Source organism: Phycodurus eques, chromosome 1 (assembly GCF_024500275.1).
Source record: "Phycodurus eques isolate BA_2022a chromosome 1, UOR_Pequ_1.1, whole genome shotgun sequence".
Lineage (NCBI taxonomy): Eukaryota > Metazoa > Chordata > Actinopteri > Syngnathiformes > Syngnathidae > Phycodurus > Phycodurus eques.
In genome coordinates, this window is record NC_084525.1 from 47359878 (window position 1) to 47376524 (window position 16647).

The 16647-nt window shown below is 44.8% G+C and overlaps 1 protein-coding gene across 1 annotated transcript; it reads right to left on the reverse strand.

Moving 5' to 3' along the window:
* Nucleotides 1-456: 456 nt before the first annotated feature.
* Nucleotides 457-16362, reverse strand: LOC133412451 (uncharacterized). The gene is made up of 3 exons (XM_061695665.1): nt 15676-16362; nt 4799-4996; nt 457-961 (listed from the first exon to the last, which is right to left on the reverse strand). Exons 1-3 carry the CDS (start codon nt 16302-16304, stop codon nt 886-888), a joined length of 903 nt encoding a protein of 300 aa, XP_061551649.1. The 5' UTR covers nt 16305-16362; the 3' UTR covers nt 457-885.
* Between the last annotated feature and the right edge of the window lie 285 nt (nt 16363-16647).

Here is a 16647-nt window from a genome sequence, read left to right on the forward strand (position 1 = left end):
CACAAAAATTGGGCCGATCGTGCTGATGGTTGACGTGGGCACATCGATTCGGGTGACGATTGGTGAAAGTTTTGTCAATTGAAGTAGCTTTTTCTCCATAGTGAGCATACAGAGGGGTCGCCAAAAGGTCTCCAATGAAATCAATTGTTCGATTTCACCGCAACTCCTTGGCGACGCAGCTCGTCTCCAGGAGACGTCACGGAGACGGAGACTCCAGTTGCCCTCGGGTCGCCAACGTTGTCTCCAGGGCAACGAGACAGGCTCTTAAGTGATTGTTTGGACCAACGAAATGTTTTCTTCTGGATTCTGCTCGGGAATCACAAGACAACGTATTAATGGTCAAATCAAAAGTCACGTACACACGTTTGGCTCCAAACAAGAAGAAGAAGAAGAAGAAGTCGTCGTCGCCGCTGTCGGCTAAGGAAGCAGCTGTAAGGAGAACATTCGAGCTGGTTTGTTTCCATCCGGCTCGCAATTGCGCGAGCCGGATGGCTCGCGCAATGGCGGTCCCGTGTCCTCCGTCCTCCCCAGTTTGGAGCGGCGAGCTTTCGTGAGCGACATTCCGTCCGCGAGACAGCCGCTAGCTCGGAGCGGAGTCACTGCGGGTCATCCGCGGCATGTGAACGGGACTCAGAAAGCGTCGCGCCCAAAATATGTCGTCCTCCGACGGGAAAAACGTTCCCGGCTTTGACGCGAAAAGAAGAAGCCGAGCGGCCGACTCGTTGTCTTCTCCGCCAGGGAAGCTGCACTTTGCCGCTTTGGTCACGTCGAGATTTAGGATCCGTCGAACGCCGGCCTCCGTCGGCTGTTCGGTTGCGCAGCGGCGGGCGGCGCCGTTTGGGGGTCGTACACGGATCGGCGCCGGGGGCCGCTGGTCGCCCCTGGTTACCTAGAGGAGGGGCTACTGCACTCGGAGGCGGGGCAACAGAACTGATGGGCGATGTCATCATCTTCCTCCTCTCTGAGAGACAAACAGACAGACGGACGGACGGGCGGAAAGACAGACGGGGAAGGAGAGGAAGAGAGAGAAATGGAAACATCAAAGACAAAAGAGGACATGAGAAACAGAAAAAATTCAGAACAAAAAAGAAAAATAAGGAAACCATCGAAGAAAGAGAGAAAAAAACAAAAAGATGAACCAACGAGAGAGAGAAGGAAAATAATCAAAAAAGAGAGAAAGTTGAGGAAGGAGAAAAGTCAAGAGGGGACAAAGGAAAAGTCAGAACGAAAGGAAGGAAGGAAAGAAAGAAAAAAAGAACACGAGAAAGAGGGAAAGAGAAAAAGAAGTACAAGCGAGAGACGGAGGAAACGATGACAAGGAAAGAAAGAAAAGGTGAAAGAAAGGAGGGAGAAAAGGAAAGAAAAAGAGGAAATCAGAAAAAAGGAGACAAAAGTAAAAAGAAAACAAAATGAAAGACAGAATCGAAAGAAAGAAAGAAAGAAAGCACACGAAGGAAAGAGAAATGTAAAAAAAGAGGGGAAAAGAAGGGACGGCAACAAGGAAATGAGAAAAGACAAGGCATGGAGAGAAAAAAGAACAATCCAAATATAGAGAGAAAGCAAACCAAAGAACACAAAGAAAGGGAAAATGAAAAAGAGAAATGAAGAAAGAGGCAAAGAAAGGAAAGACAAAAAGAAAAGGCAAAGTAATACAAGTGGGGGGAAAGGAAGTCGAAAGAAAGACAAATCAAAGAGAGAAAGAACGAAAAAGGGACAGAAATGGAAAAGTGAAAGAGGGAAAGGAAATGTCAGTGAGGACATGAAGACGAGGATGTCAAGTGCGGGTCGCGGGGGGGGGGGGGGGGGGTCATGGAGGTTCAGGGGGGGTCATTGGGGGTCATGGGCCGCGAGGCTTCGTAGGCAGAAAAAAAAAGTCCGAATCGCATTGAAAAAAAAGTCGCAAGTCGCAATGCGATGAGAAGAATGGGACATTTTGGGGATGACGACACGCTTCCATTTTGGGGGGGGTCATAATCAGCGGCCAACGGGATGCTAAATGCTAACGCTAAACTGGGTGCGTCTAATTGGGTCGTCAGCTGACAAAGTGCCGATATGCCACTTTTGCTTTTTTAGTAGCATTATCATTTAGCATTTACTGTGGTAGGCGACAAAAAAATCGGCGTGAGGAAATAATGATGATTTAAATTATTAGTGATGATTTAAATTATTAAAAATATTTGTCATATTTGTATTTTTTTTTCAAACATTACAATGTATTTGTAGTTGAATTCAGTGTTCAAAAATTTAAAGGTTTAAACCACTTGAACTGGCATTATTTGATTTTACATTTTGTCTTTTAATTTTCAAAAACCTGTTTGAATTTAAATAAATGTATGAACATTTATTTCATCTAATTATGATGAAAATGTTTCGTTTGAAATCCAAAAAAAAAGTATTATAATGTAGTTTTTTGTATTATTTGACATTGAGGTAACTGTTATGTTATGTTCGTAAAAATCAAGAGGGACAAAATAATTCATTTTTTAAAATGAAAAGTCTCCTGATGGCCTTATTTGCTTCCTTTTCTCTTTTAATTTTCATAATAAGATATGATTTTAAAGACCGGTTCAGCGTGTACCCCGCCTCCAGCAGCCCGCCACCCGCGTGAGGAAAATGGATTTTAAAGTCTTTAAATGTAGTAACATTTTATAGAATTATGACAAACATTTTTTGTTGCTTTTTAAGCTGAAATACAAAAAAAACATTTATTAAATGTATGTTTTAAATTGATGTCATTGCTATAATACATTACATTAGTAACTTTATTCTTATTATCAATATTATTTAAACAAAATAAAAGCATATTTGTGTTTTCTAATGATTAATAATCCTAAAATATTTCAATATTTATTGTTGAAACTATTTTGTGAATTGCGTTCAACCTCATTTATTAACCCTCCTTTATGAAATGAAAAATAAATATCAATAAATGTAGATTAAACCTCTTCTGCTGGCCTTTTGAAAATTATTTTTCTTTTGAATTATTTTGGATCTATCATATCAAAATAGAATAACATCTTCTACTGTCACAACTTTTGTTGTTTTCCGTATAAAAAACATTAAAACATTTAAAATTTGTTACAGTACACATGACCTTACACTATTAAAACAAACTGGAGAAAAAAAAATGAAGTCTCGATTCAAATTGTTCTCGCCTTCTTTTTTCCTTTTCTTGTTTCTTCTTAAAAATATTGGTTAATTTTTTTCAAACTAAGGTTGAATGTGTTCATTTGGTTATGTTTTGTGATCATGTCCGTAATGAATGCAGCCGCGGAGAATAAATATTCATACTTATTATTAATAATCTAATAAAAGTGACATGATGTCATAAAAAGAACATTTAACATGAACTTTATTGATAACATGGATAATGTTAGTTTTTAAATTGCATTAGTTATCACTTAAAGGTCTCATCTAGTCCATTTTACTGATATTAAATATTTTGTGTAGAAAAATAATTTTTATTTATATTATTAATATTTAATGGAATTACAATTAACTGACACATTCTGTACAATTCATTCATAATTAATATGTCCGGCCGCAACTAATGATTAGTTTAACAATCGATCAACGTGGTGATATTTTTCCGATTAATTGATGAATTGGATTAAAAAAAAAAGATGTTTTTTTTTTTTTTCAATTTCCATAAGAGGACATTATTTCAAACTGACAGTGCAGAAAATGCGCAAACATAAATTGAGGTTACTGGTTTGTTCCGTAACATCCGTCACGAATCTGGCAAAAAAAAATGTCGATCGTTGTTTTCCAATGTAAAAGCAGATGCTTGCGAAAGTCTTATTTTGAAAAACAAAACAAAAAACAAACAAACAAACCCCCCAAAATAAATAAACAAAGAAAGAAAGAAAGAAACCACAAAGATAATCAGATCAAAGAACGTTTACTCTTGAGAGGCTAAAATGTCGAGGATTTGGACAATTTTAAGTTCAACGGGGCCTCGAAACAATTGATTATCAAAATAGCTTTTGATGAATTATGAATGAATTCATTGTTGCACCTCCAGTATGTATAATTGCACTGCACACGACACTCCAATTCAAAGATTTAACACATTTACAAATGTTTGTTTGACTCATATTTTTAGAATTTAGAAGAAACCAATTCCTCAATGATTTAATCATAAAGTAAATCAAAATATGTACATTTGAATTGAGCAAAGGCGTGGCTTTCATTATTCTGTAAGTGAATGACTTAGTACAATTACAAATGTTTCTTTGACTAATATTTTTATCATTTAGAATAAACCATTTAGCAAATGATTTAATCGTCCAATAACTCAACACGAATGCGTACATTTTAATCGAGCGACAACACGGTTTCAATTCATCTGCAATTGAAATGAATTCAACCAATCACTCCTATTTGTTCGACTAATATTTGCATCATTTCGAATGATTTCGAAATGATGCAAACGGTTTCATCATAAAGTAAATCCAAATTTATCGGAGCAATGACGTGGCTTTATCTATTCTGTAATTCAATGATTGCATACAATTACAGTTGTTTACATGACTTATTGCCAGCAAATCAGCAAAGTTATTGAATGGGGTAAATCAATATTTAATCTCACAAATCCTGTTTAGATGGAGTCCTTCGAATGCGTTTGAACGTTCGGTGGGCCTCGTTCGAGAACGAAGCGAGCCATATTGTTGCGGGTTTCAGATGAGCTCTTACGGCGCGTCGGTGGTCGGCCGTTGCCGGGAGGGGGCGGGGGCGAGCGAGTCGGTGGGGAGAAAGGGTGGGGTGGTGTGGGGGTCGGGGTGCCTGCGGCCCTTACCTTGCCTGCTCGTGGTGCTTGTTGGCGGGGGGCAAGGCGCAGGGAGGCTTGGGCAGGCGGAGGCGCGCGGGGCAGCAGTACTGATGGTACGAGGCGTGGCTGTTAGGAGGGAGGCTGGACGTGTAGAGAGAGGAGGAGGAGGAGGCGGAGGAGGAAGGAGTGGTGATGCTGGACGGACGACAAGAGGAGGCGGGGTTGCTAGAGAGACAGGAAGTGAGAGAGAGCCAGCGGGAGAGAGAGAACGAGAGAGAAAAATAAAGTCAAGAGAGGAACACAGAAAGGTAGACGACGACGACGACGACACACAGGCACACAAACAAACACCATTAGCACGGTCAGAGCTTAGCGCAGCTACATTGCGATCAGTAGTCAAAGCACACCTACACTACGTCAACATCAGCTTAGCCACACAATCAAGAGCAGAAGCGTAGCCGGCGGCGCACCGTCCCCGCCGTTAGCTGTGTGCGGCTAGGTTAGCATTACACACAAATTAGTAGCGCAACGTGGCCAGAACGAGAGAAGAGAGACAGCTCGTGGTTAGCACACAGTCAGTCTGTTAGTACCAGTTAGCCATTAGCATCACAGATGCTACACATGTACAGTGTACAGCGAGAGGGAGGATGATGCACACACTTGAGATTGTTAGGAAACCGAACTTGACAATTTTGGGACTTGGGACTTGCTTGGCTCAAACTGAGCACACACCTTTACTGGAAGACGCCGCTTGATTTGTAGCCAGGTTCGGAGGTGGAGGAGAATTGAGATTCATCGTAAAAATGAGCCGTGCCGGTCAGCGAGCTATTAAGTCGCACGTGAATGTGATTCCAGGTACGTGACGCAGCAACTTACGTCTCTCGTTCCAGTTCGAACAGAGGACGGTGGGAGTCGTTTGCTATCGCTAGCTCAGCTGAGTCCCGCCTAACAACAGTGAGCTACGATTGATTTGAGTACTGAGGTTACAAATTCGCTAGGTTGTTGACGCACAACATACAGTTTAAAAATAATTTTAAAAAAAAGGGTGTGGGGGGTGTCGGGATTCATTTTAGGGGTGCTTCAGCTAGAAAGGCCGCGACTTGACAAGTCTTACCTGTTTACATTTGAAAATCGCCATTTTCGACACACTGTGCCGTTTGTTGTTGTTGTTGTTGTTGTTTAACAGAGAAGGTTTTGTGTGTGTGTGTGTGTGTCGCACGCGAACCCGGCAACCGTCTGATGCCGAACGACGGGGCCGCCGCGTGAACCTGAAAACGAGCACGTTTTGGATTCAAGGATGATGTTTCGATCAAAAGAGAATAGCAACATGCAAGGTTTGCGACTGAAAGATAAAAGGCAACCGCCACAACGTCGTCATCTGTCACTCTCAAAGCCGCAGAGACAGCTAGGCTATGTTAACAATGTTCAGTTAACCTATACTTGATAAATATTAATAACTTCACAAACTCCAGTCACCGTCAATTCACATTGGTTTCCTTGCAGTGGAGGGACATTTTCAGACGGTGGCGCTATTGTGCCGTGAAGCTGATTCGCCAAACGCTAAAAACACCACAGAAAATGAAGAACGAGGTCGTACAAAATATTGGGTACAGTCATGTTTTGTACAGTACCTTGTTTGCAGGTTATGTGGAAAGTAAATGTTGATTACTGTTTGTTTTGATACTGCACAATACTGTTGAGTAAATTTTTTCTTAAAAATAAAGAAATCACATAAAAAAAACAAAAAAAAACGAATTGGTTTTGTTTTTGGGCGACCGGAGCAGAACGACGGCATTTCGGCTCATCTCATTTGGGAAAATTGATTTGAGGTCCAAGTGTGGTCAAGCAAGGAATTCAACTCATATTTCAAGGCAGCGCTGTAGTCGTGTGCCCGGACGACGTGCCTGCAGTGCCGTCAAGTGTGAAATGAAACAACCAACTGTCTTGTAACCTAAGGGAGTACAAATGCATTTTGGAATACATTTTTGAATTTTCACCTCGTCGTACTTGATTGTTTATACCTGTATACACTAGTGACATTAGTGTAAAATGTCTTCAATCGCTTGCCTTGGCGGAGGTCTGCGCTCCACTGTCATTCACATTTTCTTTTGAACTTATAGTATTTCTTCATCTTCTTCAAGTAGATCACATTTTTAAACACTTAGTTGGCATACATAAGCCAACCCCGATTTCAATGAAGTTGTGTCGTTGTGTTAAACATAAATAAAAACAGAATACAATGATTTGCAAATCACCTTCGACCTATATTTCATTGAATACATGACAAAGACAAGATATTTAATGTTCAAACTTATCAACGCGATTGTTTTGAGCAAATAATCATGAACTTTATTTATTTTTATTTATTTCATGAATTTTATGACTGCAACATGTTCCAAAAAAAACTGGGACAGGTTCATGTTCACCACCGTGTTACATCACCATTTCTTTGAAGAACATTCAACAAACGTTCGGGAACTGAGGACACTCATTGTTGAAGCTTTGTGTGTGGAATTCTTTCCCATTCTCGCTCGATGTAGAGCTTCAGCCGTTCAACAGTCCGGGGTCTCCGTTGACGCATTTTACGCTTCACGATGCGCCACGCGTTTTCAATGGGAGACGGGTCTGGACTGCAGGCAGGCCAGTCTAGTACCCGCACTCTTCTACTACGAAGCCACGCTGTGTGGTAACACGTGCAGAATGTGGTTTGGCGTTGTCTTGCTGAAATAAGCAGGGGCGTCCGTGAAAAAGACGTTGCTTGGATGGCAGCACATGTTTCTCCAAAACCTGTATTTACTTTTCAGCATGAATGGGGCCTTCACAGATGTGTAAGTTCCCCATGCCATTGGCACTAACACAGCCCCATACCGTCACAGATGCCGGCTTTTGAACTTTGCGTCCATAACGGTCCGGCTGGTTCTTTTCCTCTTTGGCCCGGAGGACACGATGTCCACAATTTCCACAAACAAAAACAACAAAATGTATCAGTTTGAACATGAAATATCTTGTCTCCGTAGTGCATTCAATGAACTATAGGTCGAACATGATTTGCAAATTATTGTTTTCTCTTTTTATTTATATTTAACACAGCGTCCCAACTTCGTTGGAATTGGGGTTGTAATAGTTATCAATCACAGTGCCATCTTGTCAACAGGAATTTAGTGCATTTACATTTAAGATTTGTCAGAATGAAAGTTGGCCACAAAGGCAGACATTTGATATGATTCATAATAATAATCATCATCAGAATAACACCACAGGACATGTATGTGAATTAGCTGACGAAGACAGATCGATTGACGACACAAAGAGTCAGAAGGAGAGCTACAGCTCCAGAAAGGAGGCCAGTCGTGTTGTCACGGGCAACCGCTGAAAATCCAGAAACATGTTGTCACGGTAACGCGGCCTGCGTGTAATCTACGCTCGCTGCTAAAGTCGCACAAAAAACCAAACAACAAGACAAAAACGCTTTCAAACAACATCGGGGAGACGCTCGCCTCCCAAACCCCGGCGGCCATCTTGCGCCACACGCAACGGCTCAAGGGCAATGATACGCACGCACGCACTGACACACGTGCATGCGCACACACGCATCCGCATACATGGCTGTGAAAAAAGTATTTGCTCCCTCCTCAAATTCTCATTTTTGGGCGTAGTTTCCCCACTTGAATGTTTAAGATCATCACACAAATGTAAGGATCAGGCAAAAATAACCCAAATAAACATGAAAGGCACTTTTTCCATCCATCCGTTTTCTTTACCGCTCTTTACTCCTCACGCGGGTCGCGGCCTGCTGGAGCCAATCCCAGCTACCTTCGGCCGGGAGGCGGGGTACACCCCGAACCGGTCGCCAGCCAATCGCAGGGCACGTAGAAACAAACAACCATCCGCACTCACATTCACACCTACGGGCACTTTAGAGTCGTCAATTAACCCACTAGGCATGTTTTTGGGATGTGGGAGGAAACCGGAGTGCCCGGAGAAGACCCACGCAGGCTCGGGGAGAACACGTAAACTCCACACAGGCGGGGGCGGGTTTTTCCAGTCCCCAGAACTGTGAGGCAGATGTGCGAACCAGTCGTCCACCGTGCCGCAAATGCACTTTTTAAATGGTGATTTTATTTATTAAGCGAAAAAACTACTCAAAGCTACACGGCCCTGTGGGGGAAAATAATGCCCCCGGAAACTGAGGAAGTGGTTGACCCAACCTCAGCAGCAGCAGCAACAACAAGTCAAATCAAACATTTTCTACAACTGCCAATGACTATTTCAAAACTCCGTGGAGATATTTTAGCCCGCTCTTCCTTGCACAATTGTTGCAATTCAGCAAAAATAGAGCGCTGTCAAGCATGGACTACGCTGGCCGACACAGGCCACAACAAACGCAAATGCCGTAACGCGACACATTCAAAGCACAGCAACAACATTGAAAGCGCAACACAACCCATTCAAAGCACAACACAACACATTAAATCTACAACACAACACAAAGGCGCAACACAACACATTCAAAGCACTATACAACGACATTAAGACACAATGGAAATGCAAACGTCACAACAGGACGACATTAACGCACACCGTTAAGTAAGCTCTCGCTTCCGCCGACTGTGTAATTCATCCGGGTTGGCGGGGACGCATATCGCCGACGGACCAACGGGCTTCCCTTTACTTTTAATATTTACATTTGTTTGATGAGCTTAAACAATAAAGTGCGGAAACTATGCAACAAAAAGAAGAACTTGAGGAGGGGCCAAACTCTTTTTCCCAGCACTGTAGATGCGTACGCACATGCAGTATGTGCACACGCACGCACGCAAGCAAGCGCTACACGCATACACTGGCAGCCGTCTTGCGGCCCGCCTCGGGTGAGGTAATTCATCACATCGCTATTCATATCGGCCGGCCTCGTTTCCACGGCGGTGTGCGCGCAAACGCACACTCGCGCATAAACACGAGTCGCACAAACGCAAACGACAACGATGCAAAAAAAGCCTTCAAACGACAACGCGTGAAACCCGTGAAGAGACTTGGCCTCCCAAACTCAAGCAGTAATTTCACTCTGCACGTGGCAGCGAATGCTGAATGATTATTTACGATGGCACGCACACGCACACTTTGCAGCAAGGGCCAACTCGAGGCGTACGCGCCTTGTTGTCGCTAAACTTCACAACGCTCTCGTTCCAAAATACGAGTCGGTGTGTCAGACAAGTCCCAGGACTGGTGTCATTTCACATCCAAACTCCAAACTCCAACTTTTTCCCCCTCAAGGTGTTTTTTTTAAATGTACGTCCGTTAAATCAGCTTAATCAGATCTCAAACATCCAAATTAAAACGCAGCACTCTATTTTGCAAACAAACAAATATGATATGAACAATAGTTTTGGTTTCTATTTTGTGCAATGTACTTCTTGAACGCATACAAGTAGCACATGGGAGAAGAAGAAATGCAATTACGTCTTCTCTTACACGCTATTTGTATTGCGTATTGTATTTCCGATACACGAGAGGATGCACATTTCCCCATTGTGGGACCAATAAATGTTATCTTATCTTACAAACAAATATTTATTTTGAAATATCAACAATGAACTTTTAACCTGCTCGCGTTCTGAAGTGATGCAGTGACGTACCAATTGATTTCCGGTTCAGACGCGGCGCCCTGTGCGGACGTGTATTATTTTATATTTATATCTTTGCATTGATTCAGGGTCATCCACAGCTCCGTCGTCACGGCCATCTTGTCATCTTCGTCTTCAAAATGGGATGACCCCTTGAGTTTTGCAAAGAAAAAGAAAATCACACGGAAACAAGTCAGGCGACAAGGGGGATGGCTCCAGCACGCCGATGTTCTTCTCTGCCAGGAACAGTCGGATGCTCAGGGTGTTGTAAGTAGGCGTGTCTTCATGGCGAAGCAGCCATGAGTTTTCTTCTCGTGCACTGAACGAAGCAAAGGAAGGAAGCCGCAGGGTGTTTTTGCCGACGTGAAGGTCGATCGTCTGGCCCACTTTAGTTTCGCTGGGAAATATCTTTTGTGACACCAGTCCTGGAACTTGTCTGACACACTTTGCATACACGCTTTTGCATACAGTAGCAACAACGTTTGATGATTTGCAACACAAGGCAAGTCATACAAAGTCATGGACTGCACTTTATGAAATGAATTCCGTTTAACACACGATCTCTCATCGTAGCATTCATTGACTAATGACACACTTTCACTGCATGATATTTGCGACGAATACAAACCCAAATTCCAATGAAGTTGGGACCTTGCTTAATCAAGCAGAATCCTGCAAAAACTCAATCTCTTACCAAGAATATTTGTCTTATTTCTCCTCAGAAGTCTCAAAACTAATCTGCTTACACTGAAAAAAAACCCACGCAGGCACGGGGAGAACATGCAAACTCCACACAGGCGGGGCCGGGGATTAAACCCGGGTCCTCAGTACTGTGAGGCCGACGGGGTCCGCTGTATTGACACATTTACCCGTTCATGTTTTTTCTTCGGAGCCCATCCCAAGCTATTCACTGAAAAACTCGAGATAAGAGTGCCTCGACTTACAAGTTTTCCCAGATGCGAGTTAGCGCTCGGCAATTGTTTTTGTTTTGGGACACGAGCAAAAACTTGAGCCACGAGTGCGCTTCAGACGGCTCGCGCTAGACGGCGCCAGCAAACTCGACAAAAAACGGCCGGCGAACTGGCAGCCGTGTTCACGCTCACGCGGATCTGCATGAGCCTCCTGAACTGTTTCCATGACAACCCCCTCCCATCAGCACCAGCCGCCTTTGTGTCTCATTTGAATGTGGCCTAATAGAAGACACACTGTGTGCGTGGATGTGGAGGTGGACAACAGAAAGATGTGCACTTGCATTGGACTTAGAATGAAGCTGCAAACAAGAGCACAGAGGCAACAAACGACCAGACCTCCGCCGAGGCTTAAAAATGGTGACATTGTGGCCTTAAAGAGGACTTGGCATGGAAATTGGACTTTTGCCATGTGTTCCACACTCTGGGCTCGAGCGCACGTAGACGCAAGCGGCGAGCCATGTCTTTTTTAGACACAAGATGTCACCACAGAGCCACCAAAGCCGACAATAGTCGATGTTTAGGCTTTGTTCATGTCTATATCATATTTATGTAAATACATGCATGTATTTAACTTTTTGCCCAATGACAGCCGCCATAAATTATTATTTATTTTTTTTAGCAATTTGGCTTGACGCTATCATGTCATCAATCCGAAAAGGTTGTGAGAAAGCGGTACAGACATTTCTTTGACGATGACTCCGCTACAGATAAAACAGTTGCCCGGCGGTTGGAGGGGGTAATATGGTGGAATACGTCCCAAGCGGAATAACCCTCACAAGTCTGACTCAAAGTCCGCTGGAGAAGTTCGCCACTCGGTCCAAACGGCTAACCTTAGAACAGGACTTGTGATCGCGTCGTCACACTGACTTGCATCGTGGACGCGTCTGCCACGTTAGGAGCTCGTGAAAAATGAACAGATTGTCAAATGTTGAGTGGAACAGTAATCCTGACTGCCTCCGTCGTGTACGACGGCCATCTTTGTCTACCTTGTGTGTCGTGTGAGCGCCTACACTTTGGATTAGTTTGAATATTTCGAGTCATTGGCCTCTCGTGTGCAATTCACCAACGGATGGGTGTACGACCTTCACATGATGATGAGGCTGGCTGACGCTGATGTGAGCGCCATCCCCAACATTTTCGGAGCTTAACCTAGTAGCACGTGTGTTAGCTTTCAGTGTCCGTTTGAAAAGTCTGGTTGAGCAAAAAAAAACAACATCGACAACATTATCACCAATCAGTGAGCATAGGAAATTAGAGATACATGTGCAAAATAACAAATACAAACCCCAATTCCAACCAAGTTGGGATGATGTGTCAAAACATAAAAACTGAATACAAGGATTTGCAAATTTGTTTCAACCAGGATTCATTCGAATACACTACAAAGACAAGCTATTTCCTGTTCAAACTGCTGAATGTTATTGTTTTTTTTTTGTTTTTTTTTTTTTTTAAACTCTACCATGCAAAGCGAAAGCCATAACTCAACAACAGCCACAAACGTCGCCGGCCAGCTTCTCTGGGCCTGAGCTCATCTGGAAAAGTGTGCTGTGATCTGACGAGTGCACATTTCAAATGGCTTTTGCACATCATCGACATGGTGTCCTCCGGGCCATAGAAGAAAAGGACCATCCGGATTTCTATCAGCGCAAAGTTGAAGAGAAGCCAGCATCTGTGATGGTATGGGGGTGTGTTAGTGCTCATGGCATGGGTAATTAGCACATGTGTGAAGGCACCCTTAGTGCTGAAAGGTACATTTTAGGTTTTGGAGCAACACACGCTGCCATCCAAGCAAGTTCTTTTTCGGGGACAATGCCAAGCCACATTCTGCACGTGTTACAACAGCGTGGCTTAATTCCTAGTAAAAGAGTGCGAGTACTAGACTGGCCTGCCAGCAGTTCAGACCTGTCTCACATTGAAAATGTCTACAAAATACCACAACGGAGACTCCGGACAGTTAAGCAACTCAATTTGTACACCAAGCAAGAATGGCAAAGTATTCCACCTACAGAGCTTCAACAATTAGTGTCCTCACTTCCCAAACGCTTGTTGAGTGTTGCTAAAAGGAAAAGTTTTATAAAACAGTGGTAAACATGGCCCTGTCTCGGACTTTTGGGAACACGTCGCAGACATCAAATTCAGAATGAGGCAATATTTACCCAAAAATAATCAAGTTGATCACTTTCAACATGAAATAGCTTGTCTTTTTCGTGTCTTCAATTGAATACAGGTTGAAAAGGATTTCCAAATCATGGTATTCTGTATTTATTTACGTTTTACGCAACCTCCCGACTTCATATGGAATTGGGATATGTGAAACAGACGCACGAAACGTGACGGCAAACGATCCAAAAATCGACCTCAAAAATTATGGGAAAATCTTAAGCTTTCACTGTGGGAGCTGCAGAGGACGACGACAAAGAAGACATCTGAATGAGTCACGGCCGCATTTCAGCCGCCTGGGAGAAGGCAGCCACGCTTGTCAGCATTAGCGAGTGTCGCACACGCTCAGCGCACGTGCACGAGCGCGCTCCTTCCAAGCGGGCTGTCCGCAGTTGCCTAGCAACATCAGGCGCCGTGACCAGTGCTCGGTGTCAGATTGTACGAGAAAGGAGGTGCCGGCGATTCGCACGGGACAACGTTCACTTCCTGATGGGGCGCGCCGAAAGATTGCGTTGCCGAGCAACGGCGCGACGACTTGCGGCATCGTGTCCGAGTTTGGCGCGACGATTATCGTCGATTCCCAACCGCCCTGTCTCAGCACATTAGTGCGCCGTGAGGGGTTAACAGATGAACTGTGGGAAATGATCTAATTTCACTTAATTGGTTGGAAAATGATTACACTAATCCTCCGCATATTCACAGGAATTCCCGTTCGTGAAGATGCGACAAGAGTCCGCCAAAGATCTGTTTAAATAGGAAAGGAGTGCAGTCATGTACATCTGGACTGAGACAAGCTTTGTGTGTTTGGGAGGATCTTAATTTAGCCTGGGTTGTTCGTGAAAAGTACACACAGTGTTTGCCGCATGTGCATGATCACATGCACGTACAGTGCATTTCTGGGAAATCAGATCATGTGTAGCACATTCATTTTTGAGCATAATGTTGTAAGAATTTGAGATTTCATTAAACTCACGTTTGGACAAATGTTTGAGCAAGAAATACAAATTGTACAGTCGTACAAATAATAAGTAAAGTGACTTTTTGTAGACGAACCATCGGGTCTCCCGAGTGCCTGCTCAGCCGTCGAGTGTGGCAACCAAGTCGATCTTTTGTTGGCTGATGAGATCCCAAAATGTGTCTGTGGGAATCATTTACATAATCCGCCCACACACCGTGTTTCACCGCTGATTTAGCAGCTATGCTGGTCCAAGATCCGCCATTCAGAGCAGGGAAGCACGATCACGTCTAAGCCACGATCTAAGTCGAGTTGCAGTCTTAGCATAGATTAGCATCAGCTAACGGCACCGTTAGCTTCTGACAAGGGGATATTTGTTTGCCGACATGTCTGCATGCGGCACTTGCACAGATCTACTACACCAATGGACAAGTGTAATTGGGCAATGTGGTGATGAAGTGCTGCCCCCGCCAGTGAAAATGCAATCTATGCTTTTTTACTGTCTATATGGGGGCTCACATCCGCTTCACAGTTTGCACTTTCTTTTAAGCTCGGGGCTCAGCAAATTGCTCCGACCCTCGTAAGAAAAGTCGTGGCCTGCGTTGGGCCCGCAGTAGAGGGAGGTGGGGTGAGCGATGCCTCATTTGCATGACGGGACCGCCGCCCCGCCCATTAAAACGGGACAATGGACCAGTGGTTAGCACGTCTGCCTCACAATTCTGGGGTTGTTGGTTCGAATCCTGGCTCCAGGTAGCACGGCTCGCTCCCAAATATAAAAAGTTAATGAAGACGGTAAATTGTCCGTCGGTGCTAATGTGAGTGTAAATGCCTGTTTGTCTATACCGTATGTGCTCTGTAATTGGCTGACAAACAGTCTAGGGTGACCCCGCCTCTTCCCCAAATTCAGCCGGGAAAGGTTCCAGCTCACCTCTGACCCCAAAGAGGATAAGCGCTTTTGAAATTGAATGGACGGATGATAATTCTTGATCCCTTGTATTTTGAGGACAGCATGTCAAAGTCATGTAATTAAGGCACCTGAACCTGTTTTTTAGGGTCCGGGACAACCCCCCCCCCCCACACACACACACACAAAATATGTCTCCTTTAACATTCTCTTAACCCAAAAAGAAAATATTTGTGTGTGTTTTCTTGCGACTTTGGCGTGTGTGTCTCTGAAAAAGTGAAGCGGTAACTTACGCTTTGTGGTGGTGCAGCGTGTGGGCGTGGTGGTTGTTGGCGGCGTTACTCCTGTGCAGGCGCTCCAGGCGCTCCTTCTCCTTCTCCACAAAGTTGGTGTTGGTTCCGGTGCCGGTGGACGCCGTTCGGCTCAGACGGCTGTGCCCCCGCGGCTGCTCCCGGGGGGGAATGGGAGGCGGAGGCGGCGGAGGGGCCGGCGCGGGGACCTGCGAGGCGGGGGCCGCGGAGGGAAGGTGGACCGTGGAGTTGCTATTGTAGTGATGGTGCTGGTGGTTGTGGCTGACGTTGAGCGGGATGGAGGCGGGAGGCTTGTTGCGGTGGAGGTGGTGGTTCTTGCCGGGAACGGAGGAGAAGTGAGTGGGAGGCGGCGGCGGGGGAGGAGGAGGAGGAAGACGAGGCTCCGCGGGAGGTGCGGGCGGAGGCGGTGCGGCGGGCTCACGGACCAAGCGCAGGTCCTTGTTCTCCTGGCTGAGGCGGTCTAGCTGGACCTCCAGCTCATCAATGCGCCGCCTTTGCGTTTCCAGAAGCTTCTGCTGGCTTTCGATGATGTTGTTGAGTTCAAGGAGGTACTCCACCGCACGATTCGGACTTTCCGGGCTGCCCTGGCCTGGGCCTTGATTAGCATCCATGGCTAACAACTAGATTAGACCTATGTGAGGCCACCAGCAAGAGAAGCTAAAAAAAAAGTGACTTCCTACTTGAAGTGCTCAAAACATCTAAAAAAAAAAGAAAACAACTACCAGACTACCAGCTAACTAAGCCCCGCCCTCCCCCCCACTCAAAAAAGTGGGGGGGAGAGGACCGGTTGTTCTTCAAGGTCGGATGTGAAGATCAAGATGGATCTGGGACTTTCTGCCGCTGATCGGAAGGCTTGGCGGACTTGTGGAGCATTCCCACTTCAGTCAGGACTCCCCGGTGGCCTTCACATCTGCGATGAAGGGATACTCGAGAGCCATAATGGAGGAAAGACAG

Excerpts from the sequence above, each read along its gene's own strand:
- LOC133412451 (XM_061695665.1), bottom strand. The coding sequence starts at position 16,304 with ATGGATGCTAATCAAGGCCCAGGCCAGGGCAGCCCGGAAAGTCCGAAT. Across the intron at positions 4,997-15,675 it reads ACGCTGCACCACCACAAAGC|CAACCCCGCCTCCTCTTGTC; the intron begins GTAAGTTACCGC and ends CTGTCTCTCTAG. Across the intron at positions 962-4,798 it reads AAGCACCACGAGCAGGCAAG|AGAGGAGGAAGATGATGACA; the intron begins GTAAGGGCCGCA and ends TTTGTCTCTCAG.